This window comes from Balaenoptera musculus, chromosome 7, assembly GCF_009873245.2.
Source record: "Balaenoptera musculus isolate JJ_BM4_2016_0621 chromosome 7, mBalMus1.pri.v3, whole genome shotgun sequence".
In the NCBI taxonomy this organism is placed as follows: Eukaryota; Metazoa; Chordata; class Mammalia; order Artiodactyla; family Balaenopteridae; genus Balaenoptera; species Balaenoptera musculus.
The window spans coordinates 62,019,989-62,032,085 of record NC_045791.1 but is presented as its reverse complement, the minus strand read 5'-3'; the positions used below and the strand labels follow the sequence as shown (position 1 = coordinate 62,032,085).

General features: G+C 37.0%; 1 protein-coding gene across 1 annotated transcript in view; it reads left to right on the top strand.

The window, feature by feature from the left end:
* The window catches only part of CERKL (ceramide kinase like), a 140,645-nt gene extending 128,548 nt beyond the window's left edge, over nt 1-12,097 (top strand). The window contains exons 9-13 of the mRNA XM_036858112.1: nt 168-193; nt 289-397; nt 3,670-3,766; nt 10,920-11,098; nt 11,926-12,097. Of these exons, the coding sequence (XP_036714007.1) occupies nt 168-193; nt 289-397; nt 3,670-3,766; nt 10,920-11,098; nt 11,926-12,007 (493 nt within the window). The 3' untranslated portion in view covers nt 12,008-12,097. The remainder of the gene's footprint in view (nt 1-167; nt 194-288; nt 398-3,669; nt 3,767-10,919; nt 11,099-11,925) is intronic.

Sequence of the window (12,097 nt, the reverse complement as noted above, 5' to 3'; positions counted from 1 at the left end):
GAATCAATGAATCAATGACTAATGCAGTGACAGAATTGTTCACATATTTTCACTTACTGCTGAATTTAATATATATAATGTTGGGTTCTCTAATCATCTCATGTTTAATAGATGCTATTTTTTTGTGTGTGATGTGATGTTTCTTTGTCTTGTTTTCTTACTTTTAGGAGGGCACAGGGATCTCCGAAATCTGGTGAGTATGAAGTTACCTCCTTGAGAACTGAGCAGGGCTGTATTGACATTTTGCTCTGGTGGGGGAAAGTAACCAATCCCTTCCATTACCTTTAGACTGTAATGATCAGTGGCAAATGATCCAGGGTCAGTTCTTGAATGTCAGCATTATGGCAATTCCGTGCCTGTGTTCAGTGGCACCTAGAGGCTTGGCACCTAATACCAGGTTAGTAAGCGTTTTTATTGAATCATTGATACTTTTCATTCATTCATTCATTTATTTATTTATTTTTGGCTGACTTCGGCCTTTGTTGCTGCGCGCGGGCTTTCTCTAGTTGCGGTGAGCAGAGGCTACTCTTCGTTGGGGTGGGCGGGCTTCTCATTGTGGTGGCTTCTCTTGTACGCGGGCTTCAGCAGTTGTGTCTCATGGGCTCTAGAGTGCAGTCTTAGTAGTTGTGGTGCACGGGTTTAGTTGCTCCGCGGCATGTGGGATCTTCCCGGGCCAGGGCTCAAACCCGTGTCCCCTGCATTGATAGGCGGATTCTTAACCACTGTGCCACCAGGGAAGCCCCATTGAAACTTTTCTATAAACCACATTTATCTTTCAGAATACCCTGCTAACTCTTGGCTAACTAGAACATTATCAAGAGGTAGTCATTTTTGAGTTGATTTTAAGGGATTTGTCTTCAGAGTAGGCTGAGAGTAACTGTTATACTGGAAAAATGATCATTTACTCTGATTTTTTTAATATCACTGAGGCTAAAATAATATTCCTTGGGCTTTATTGACCTGATCTTATTGTGTTATTTTATGTCTACTTTGCTTTATTTATTTATTTCCCAGTCATTGAGAATATTATATTTAATTCTGGTATTCCTTGTGCACATCTCTGCCTTTCGATTTTAGAGCAGACGTATACATCCTTAGCAGGAATAGCATATATGTGTGTATGATACTTTTATTCAAAGGAAACATTTTAGTTATATTTAGTGTGAATTGTGGTACATCTGAATCTACTGCCCACATTTTCATGAGACATTTTATATATCATTTTATCTACAAGCTATAGCTGTTCCATCTCTTGCACATCCTTTTCATGTAGTTCTCCATCATTGGTCTGAAAATATTTCTCTTGTGTTCCTGTAGAGCATAGAAGAAAGGGTGATGAATGTTGCATAATATCGTCACCTCTAGATTTTCCCCAGAAGTGGGATAAAAGAATGACTTATGTATGTACTTTGGCAATTCATAACATCATTTTAATGATTAGTTTCAACTTCCCTGCAAAATATTTAACCTGAAGGATTAACAATTGGTAAAGGGATTGATTTAAAATGTTTTCCTTGGCAATTGATAGGAAGGTAAGAAAGAGGGAAATATCCAAAGTTAGACAAGAAGAGAAACTATTTTAAAAATCAGATGTCAGAGTCTCATTAATTATCTCTAGTGCTGAAGCTTGTGTGGTTTAGAAATTGAGGCTGATTGTTTCCTCCCCATTCCCTCAGAAACCCTAGATAGCTGTGCACCTCCCTAATGTAGCTTCCCCCACGAAAAGTGAAGATCTGGCTGGCTGACAAGAGCTCCAGAACTTGACACAATGCTGCTCTAACCCTACGCCGTCTCTGACTCTCGTGTTTGCTCAAGGACCTTCATGGGAAGTAGTCCCACTCTCCTGGGAGCAGTAGATTCATGCCTCCTTCCAAGCTGCTCCAGTCCTTTTCCAGCTGGCCTGGAATTCCACTGCTTACCCTCCAGGTTCAATCTGCATTGATGAATTTTTCAGAGGAGGATCACTAGTTAGAGATGTCTTCTGTGGATTGTAAGCAAACGTGCCATTTCTTTAAAGGCCTTTACATCAGAGCCTCGGCTGACCAAGGTATTAAAAAATTCAGCTTCTGAACGATTCAGGGAAATTGCAAAGGAGTTTCAACTTCCAGCTTTATTTATTTTTTCACAAGAAAGTATAATTTACTTCAAAATACCTCAGTGCAAGTTGCTGATAGGAACTAATTTTTTTTCTTTTTAAACTTTAGGTTTATTTATTTATGGCTGTGCTGGGTCTTCGTTTCTGTGCGAGGGCTTTCTCTAGTTGTGGCAAGCGGGGGCCACTCTTCATCGAGGTGCGCGGGCCTCTCACTGTCGCGGCCTCTCTTGTTGCGGAGCACAGGCTCCAGACGCGCAGGCTCAGTAATTGTGGCTCACGGGCCTAGTTGCTCCGCGGCACATGGGATCTCCCCAGACCAGGGCTCGAACCCGTGTCCCCTGCACTGGCAGGCAGATTCTCAACCACTGCGCCACCAGGGAAGCCCAGAACTAATTTTTTTATATTCGAATTTTTCTAAGATTAAATGCATTAATGTATGGAAAATATTTAGAACAGTGCCAGGCACATAGCATGTGTTTCAATTACTAATAAGTATTGAAAGGTAGACACATGAAATGCTTTTCATGTTTACCAGTAAAAACTAAGTAATTAAAAAAAAAATCAAGAATGCACAAAACACTAATGTTTTGGTACTATTTATTTCCAGTTGGGAAGAGGTGATGTAATGGGTAAAAGGAATGGTGGCCCCTGGATTAAGTGCTCTAGTTCCAGTGATTATTTTGTTTTTCTCTGTCTTTGAAACAATCACTTAAACTTCGGGGCTTCTTTTCCTTCTACATAAACTGAGTGAATGACTGAAAAATCTCCAAGGTCCCTTACAGCTCTAACCTGAGGTTCCGTAAGATTTAAAGAGCTCTTTTTTATGTCGTCATTGTTATTCTTGGAATAACTTTATATTTGCACTGAAATTGAGCCTAGAAGTCATTTGCACATATTTCTGCAAACTGCCTTCTAAAGCTAGATGCATCTGTGAGTGGCTTTTTGGCACTAAATCACACCTCTAAATTTGCAGCCTCTTATATTGAACTGAAGAGTTATGCAAGATTAAAATGTTCAGTCATTTAACTGAACATGTGTGGTAGCATTTGTTCACTCCAGTTCATCCATCCAAGAGCCTCTGATTTATTTGGTTTCCTATGTCACTTAGACCTGCCCATAAATAAATATTTAAATCACACTTTAGATTTTAAAAAGTGTTGAACTAGTCGTTAGACCATTTGTATTTATTAACTATCGTACAACACATCTTTAAAAAAAATACACGGTTTCACACTTCGAATCCCTAAGTAAGTACATTGGATTTCAAATTATGTCTTGATATGTGAATAGGATGCATGATGATTCATTTTTTAAAAAGTGCTTGGTGTAAGTGCTTGGTGAGAAGGAAATCAGTCAGTTGTTTAATAAAACTAATTTGAAAGGCTGTTTCATTTAAAAGACAACACAGCAAGATATGATTTAATAATTTTAGGTAAATTTAATGTGATGGTGATTTATCTAGCTTGCCTACAACTTCTAGTAAACATTATTTGTTAGGAGGAATGATACAGAGTAATTTCTGATGTACTCTCTTAATAAATATTTTAATGTCAAATACAAATATTTAATTTCAGATTAAATAATGGAAGCATGGCTCTTATAATTGCACGAAACACTTCTCGACCAGAATTTATAAAACACCTGAAAAGATATGCAAGTGTTAAAAACCAGGTACAGTAAACCATTTGGATTACCTGTGTGCAAAGCAATTAATCATGGGGAGAGAGATGCTGCCGGAGTTGACACCGAGTCCTGCCTTGTAAGAAGGCTTTATTTTCTTCTGAATGCATTAACCTTTTTTTTTTTTTTTTCAATTTGTTCTTTCTTCAAATTCTGAAAAGTATCCACCCATATTAATATGGATTGGCCTTTTTTGAATTGTGGGTTGGTGGTTATATACATTTATGTGTGTGTGTGCAAAGAGAAAATAGAAAAGGTAGTGTTATATTGAAATGTGAAGTAAATTAAGGATAAAATGACATACTCAGCTGTTCTTCAGAATGAAGATCAGTGAAATCTGAGATTTTTAGCCTTCTTGATTTTATGGCAGCAGACTCCCTCTAAAGTTATGACCTTTGGATTTTCCTATTGTTTGTTTAAGATCAGCCTACTTACATTGATTGAAATAGGTTTGCAGAAATATATTTTAAAATACGCTACTTTTATATAGATGTTATTTATTTTATTCTCAACTTAGGAAGTGTGGTGCTATTTGTAGAGATAGATAAAGCTGGATTTCCATTCTTAAGGGATTTGTTTTAAAGAGAAGCAATAACTATTATAAGCCATATTCTTTTGGCAGACATTTTGAGCCAGTTATTAGGAAACTGATCCAGAAATACGTGAATTTCTGAAATTATGAATCTTGAAGTACGTAGTATGCATGTAAAACCCTACAGTCTCACACCTTCTTACAGGTATAAAATTGTACCTGGATGTAGTTGGGGGAGAACAGATGGGAGGAGGAGAGTAAATCCAGCCGGTGACGAGCAGCTGAATCTTGCTTACATAGGTAGCCACTGCAAGGCTCTCATTTTTGCTTCTTTATAATTTTCAACTTTCTCAGGCAGGCTTCATGAAGTTTCAGTTCTCCTCTGCCTACTACATTATTTGATCAATGTTTATTGAGCAACCAATTGAATGAAATGTTTAGGAAATTATGTCATAAAATTATATACAGTCCTATTTTCTTTAAATATAAATCTCTAAGGAGACAAAGTGAACAAAAGCAGATATAATGTAGGTTGTAAGCCTAACTAATAACTTTATGTATATGTGTTTGGGAAAATACAGTGATTTATTGATTTTTAAAGGAATGTATGCCTTTTCAGATGTTGCTAATTTTGTTTGCAACTTTATTATTTTTCTTAATCCAAAGCAATACATGTTCATTAGTTTTTTGTAAGTCAGAAAATAGAAACAAGATAACAATATATATAAAAAGCTCTCGAAATTCTATATTCCAAGAGATAATGAGTGCCATTACCTTGGTATAAACTTTTCCTATTCTTTTTCTATTAAATAAATATGAGAACTTAAAGGAGTAATAACCTCAAGGTACTTACCCTGAGAAGCTGTATATTTATTTTAGGGAGGCACGATTGCACAGATTACTTACAGAAGTTCTCTTTTGGAATTGCCTAAGGGGCAAATGTCTTAGGTAATTTTTGTAGACATCCTTTTTTCATTACTAAAGTAGCTTTCTTCTGACTTTAAAAGTAATAGATGCTTACTATAAAAAATAAAGACAAAGATATAGTAGTGAATGTAATTCTGTATCTATAGGAAAGTAATTTTTTTCAAAAGGAGACCATGTTATGGAAGACATAACCATTTTTCTCAGGTACTCAACCAGTCATATCTTGCTTTTGATACAAAAAAACTATTGCCTGTGTGTGTGTGTGTGTGTGTGGTGTTCATTAGGCTTAACTGATTGGCTCAGCTCTTTCCAAAAATTCAAGTCCATGCTACTGCTCTGTAATTTTTTGCAAAGAAATTCTAAAATGTTTTGCATAATGGTATATAGTAAGAATAATTGGATTGATTCCCAAGGTGACTGCTTTCAAGCAATGTTAATCTGATACATTTGTTAAAAAATCACAGACATACATATACACATATACATGTGTATGTAGTCTCTTTCCTTCATGGTGACATGTTCAAAAATATAAATTTATATAAATTATGTAATATTATAAAGACCAGATAAATATAAGATTATATAATCCACTGTCAATTAGTAGCAGTTCTGGTATCCAGGAAGGGAAATGCGGCACTTCAGCCTAAGGAGAGCAACCGTCTAGGTCTCTGAACCATCTTTCCAGGTTGAACTGAATGTTCATGTATCTGAACAATTGTAGAATGTACTGAAAACCATCATTTGTAGGTGACACGTCTTGCGTTTCCCATCTCTGTGTGAAATAGATAGAGGTAAAAATTACTCTTCAAGTCCTTTCAGCTCCATCCTGTAGCTGGCCTTTGTTTTCTCTGTTCATATGGAAAACATTTCTATGTTTGCTTTGACCATCATTTTTGTTTAGGGGGTTTAAAAACCCTTGTTATTCCCCAGGGATTTGTTTGTAACCTTCTTCTCATGATACCTTTTCCTGGGTGATCTCACTGCTTCCCATTGCTTGAACCACTATCTGAACTTTGCACACTACCAAGGGTTCTCTCTTCCTTTCTGATTTGCAGGACCACTGTGCCTTCCTGTGTGCTGAGAAGGTTATAAAACTCACAGGCATCTTGAGTCCAGCATGTCCACTACTTACCTTATTGTCCTCTTCCCTGATGGTGCTCCTTCCGTGTTTCCCTACAAAGGGCAATGGCACCACTCTCTACCCATCCTGGAGTTACTCTGGATCCCTCTCCCTCATTCCTCACAACCAATCCACCAATTAATTCAAACCTTAATCCCTTCTTGCTTCCAATAGCCTCCTTCTGATCTTTCTTTTCTCTGGTCTTATCTTCCACACTGCATTCTAGAGGGATTTTTCTAAAATACGTATCTGATTTATCTCCTGCCTAATTCTTCAAAGTGTTATTGTCATCAAGATGACATCAAATTTCCTCAGTGTGGAATACATGGCCCCTTGTATTCTAGCCCTTGCCTATGTCACAGCCTCGCTTCTTGCCATCCTCTACCAGATTTCTCATGCTTTGGTCATTGAATTCGTTTTCTAGGGCTGCCATAACAAATACCACAGACTGGGTAGGTTTGGTTTCTCCCAAGACCTGTCTCCTTGGCTTACAGATGGCTGCCTTCTGGCTGTGTCCTCACTTGGTCTTTTCTCTGTGCATGAACATTCCTGGGGTCTCTCTGTGTGTCCCAATTTCCTCCTTTTATAAGGACACCAGTCATATTGGATTAGGGCCTACCCTAAAAGATTCATTTAACTTAATCACCTTTTAAAGACCTTATCTCCAAATATGGTTACATTCTGAGGTACAGGGAGTTAGGACTTCAACATATAAATTGGGGAGGGGGGGAACACAATTCAGCCCATAACACCATATGTGTCTATGTTTTAAAATCAAATATAGGCATTAACATACTCTGAAAAATAAATGCCAAAATACCAGTGTTGCCATCAGTATCACACTATGCTTGATCATGGCATATCTCTGTATTTTTGCAAACGTGGTTTCCTCTCTCCAGAGCTTCTCTTCACCTCCAGGCTAATTCTTCTGTGTTAAGACTCAGCTCAAGAGGGCAATTCACCCAATATCCTGAGCCTGTTTGCCTCTTCTCATTTCTCTGTGCTTATACCATTATGGCACTTATATATATCACAACTTTGTTAACTTCCCTTCCTCATGCCCCAAACACACCCTCACACGTGATATCACACTCTTGGCTTCCCTAAGTCCCATCTAACAATGTCTGTGGCTTCCTAGGTAATAAATGTGCATGCATGGATGAATGGAGCTTCATTTTGTGAAGTGTGCACATGAAAACTGATGATGTAAGACAATAGAATTACTGGTGATGGCCATCAGTTCCTGACACTCCTTGGCTTTAGCTGCATGGCTCAAGTCTCTGACCCCTTCATCACATGGCATTCTCCCTGAGTGTCTATCTTCACATGGCATTCTCCTCTCTTAACCAGGACATCAGTCATATTGGATTAGGGCCACCCAAATGACCTTATCTTAACTTGATTACATTTGCAAAGACCCTATTTCCAAATAAGGTGACAGTCACATGTACTAAGAGTTAGGACTTCTAGATATCTTTACGGGGGACACAGTTTAACCCATAATGGCCAGTGATCACTGACTCATTTAAAACACATTATTTTGGGACTTCCCTGGTGGCGCAGTGGTTAAGACTCCGTGCTCCCAAAGCAGGGGGGCCGGGTTCGATCCCTGGTCAGGGAACTAGATCCCACATGCATGCTGCAACTGAGAATTCACATGCCACAACTAAGGAAACTGCCTGCCGCAACTAAGACCCGGCACAACCAAATAAATAAAATTTTTTAAAATGTTTTAAAAAACAACTAAAACACATTATTTTTACAGTGAATGAAAAATGTAGAACAGTTTACAAGTTCAGTGTGAAGGGTGGCCCCAAACCTTACACCTGAGATGGGAAGTCTAATGCAGTGACTGTTAGGCAGTTTTAGAGAGAGCCTTGCTTTTTCCAACAGAGAGTTGCTTGGGGGCTGCTAACCCCGTACTTCAAATAGAACAACTGTTGCCATCATGTAACCCAGTATTATCCACCATGTAACCCATGCATTATTCAGTATAAACTGTAAGATCTGCTGGACCTTGATGTTTCCACATATAGCAAAATAAGGGTGTTGGGGGAAATAGTTTTCTGGCAACTTTTAAAATTCTGTGCTTCATCGAGGTTTATATGTGAAAGAAGGGAAAAAACATGTAGATAATATATTTGTGATAACCCTCATGCCATTTATCTGAAAACTGAAATAAATGAGTAGTTGTGCATTTCTACTAAAAAGTTACTTGGCTATCTTAGTTATTTCAGAGAATACAGATTTTTTCACTATAGTTTCCTTAGGCAAGTAAGAAAAATTTCAATTTTTAAAAAAATTTTTACTGAAGTATAGTTGATTTACAATGTTGTGTTAATTTCTGCTTACAGCAAAGTGATTCAGTTATACATATATATATATAATTGTTTTCATATTTTTTTCCATTATGGTTTATTGCAGGATATTGAATATAGTTCCCTATGCTATACAGTAGGACCTTGCTGTTTATCCATCCTATATATAATAGGTGGCATCTGCTAATCCCAAACTCCCAATCCTTCCTTCCCCTGCCTGCACTTTGGCAACCACAGGTCTGTTCTCTGTGAGTCTGTTTCTGTTTCATAGATAAGTTCATTTGTGTTGTATTTTAGATTCCACAAATAAGTGATACCATATGGTATTTGTCTTTCTCTGTCTGGCTTACTTCACTTAGTATGATAATGTCTAGGTTCATCCATGTTGCTGCAAATGGCATTATTTCATTCTTTTTATGGCTGAGTAATATTCCATTGTATATATGTACCACATCTTCTTTATCCATTCATCTGTCGATGGGCATTTAGGTTGTTTCCATGTCTTGGCTATTATAAATAGCACTGTTTTGAACACTGGGTGCATGTATCTTTTCGAATTAAGGTTTTGTCTGGGTATATGCCCAGGAATGGGATTGCTGGAACATATGGAAACTCTATTTTTAGTTTTTTGAGGAACCTTCATACTCTTTTCCATAGTGGCTGCACCAATTTACATTCCCACCAACAGTGTAGGAGGGTTCCCTTTTCTCCACACCCTCTCCAGCATTTGTTATTTGTACTTTTTAATGAGGGCCATTCTGACCAGTGTGAGGTGGCGCACCTCATTGTAGTTTTGATTTGCATTTCTCTAATGATTAGCAATGATGAGCATCTTTACATGTGCCTATGGGCCATCTGTATGTCTTCTCCGGAGAAGTGTCTATTTAGGTATTCTGCCCATTTTTCGATTGGGTTTTTTTTTGTTTTTAAATTGTATGAGTTGTTTGTATATTTTTGAAATTAAGCCCTTGTCAGTCACATCATTTGGAAAAATTTTCTTCCATTCCTTAGGTTGTCTTTTAATTTTGATTATGGTTTCCTTTGCTGTGCAAAAGCTTATAAGTGTGATTAGGTCCCATTTGTTTAATTTTGCTTTTATTTCTATTGCCTTGGGAGACTAACCTAAGAAAACATTGGTATGATTTATGTCAGAGAATGTTTTGCCTATATTCTCTTCTAGGAGTTTTATGGTGTCATGTCTTATATGTAAGTCTTTAAGCCATTTTGAGTTTGTTTTTGTTCATGATGTGAGGGAATGTTCTAACTTCATTGATCTGCATGCGGCTGTCCAATTTTCCCAACACCACTTGCTGAAGAGACTGTCTTTTCCCCATTGTATATTCTTGCCTCCTTTGTCAAAGATTAAATTGTCCATAGGTGTGTGGGCTTATTTCTGGGCTCTCTATTCTGTTCCATTGATCTATGTGTCTGTTTTTGTGCCAGTACCACACTGTTTTGATTATTGTAGCTTTGTAGTATTGTCTGAAGTCTGGGAGGGTTATGCCTCCTGCTTTGTTCTTTTTCCTCAGGGTTGCTTTGGCAATTCTGGGTCTTTTATGGTTCCATATGAATTTTAGGATTATTTGTTCTATATCTGTGAAAAATGTCATGGGTAGTTTGATAAGGATCACATTAAATCTGTAGGTTGCTTTGGGTAGCATGGCCAAGAAAGACTGAAATATGAAGCTGACTTTGTATCATGCTAGAGTGGTCAGTAAGCAACCATAATTAAAGATGGACACAAGCTGCATGATAAAGTGAGGATGAGGCAGGCAAACACCTGTAAAAATCACACAGGATGGACTTTCTTTTTACCTTCATAAATTTAGTTCTTCCTAATTAAATTCCAAATGTGAAACTTATTCTAGAGTTTGCTCTACATCAGTTAAACTAGTTGACAATAATCAAGTCAGTGGATTATATAAATCCTCTATAACAATAGACCAATATTAAAGATTTAGTTTTTATTGGAAATTATTGTATACAATTTCATAGACATATACTATTTGTCATAAAACAAGTTTGCCAGCTTCTAGATCTAAATGAGCTAGGAAAGCTTCAGAAAAGGGGCTCCTTCTTCCAAAGAAATTGGAACTAATTAGAGTTTCAAAGCTATAAAAACATCAGCATGCACATTGATATTTACTTGCAAGTGAGAGCACAGTGAACTTTCCTAGTTTGCATTACAGTTAGGGATAAAGCAAGTACCAAGATTATTTGCATTTATTTTTTGTTTTTTGTTTTTAGTTCAATTTTCCATTTGTTGAGACTTACACTGTTGAAGAAGTAAAAGTTCACCCAAGGAGTAACAGCAGTGGACACAATCCAGAGGAAGAAGATGGACCACATGAAACTGCTACAGGAAGCAGTTTCCCTTGGAATGTAGATGGTGATTTAATGGAAGTTGCATCAGAGGTCCATGTTAGGTAAATCTAATTAGTTCACCATCTTATACTATCAGTTTTGTGTCTGATAGACATATAAATGGAAGCTGCCTTCTTATAACTATCAAAACAGGCAGTTGGCTAGATAAATTATTTTTTAAATTCGTAAGTCAGGGAAGCATAAAAAGACACATGTACAATTTTAATAAATAAAAAAGTGTAACTTTGTATTTATTCACTAATTGTTATGTAGAACCAAAGCATTTTCTTTGGTTATGAGTCTCTACGTTGGCATTCTGAATTACCATTCTTCACAAACTATACAGATAATGTACGTCTACAATTTCCATTTTGAATTTTTAAAAATGGATTAAGATCTCAAACCTTGTGATGCCATCTGAAGAGCAGATGGTTACAATTTAATCCCCCAGTCGTTTAAAATTTCCTTTTACCCACAACAAATACTGTAACACTTTGTGTTCAGCAGTTTGCTTTTATCGTCTTTCCAAAGCATACTTTACATAAGAACAATTTTACATATTATTTATTAACAAGAGCAATGGGTTATAAACAGGCTTGGGAACATGCAAACTCATTGTTGGTAAGCATTATGACTCAGTTGGTAGAAGAAGTGTGCAGGGCTCCCTGAGTAGCCTGCTAGATGTGAGCTTTCTACACGCACGGGTGACTGACTGGGCTTTACTGCTGCTGATTTATTAGGCCCCGCATTTTTTCCTAGATGGCAGCTCTGCCATGAATGTATGTTCGTTGGCTATCATTATCACATTTGATAGGGGTTATGTGTGAAAAATAACAGAATGATTGATAGGTTGATGAAATAATCATGCATATTCTTATATTCTTTACAGAGTACACCCAAGACTTATCAATCTTTATGGAAAAAGCATGGAAGAAATGAATGATTCCAAAGTAACATGTAGTTGTTTATAAGAGGAATGTGCGAATTAGAATTTTAATATGAAGGGATATTGTCATGTTTTAAACAGATATTTTAGTAAGGAAAAAACTATTTTTAAAAGA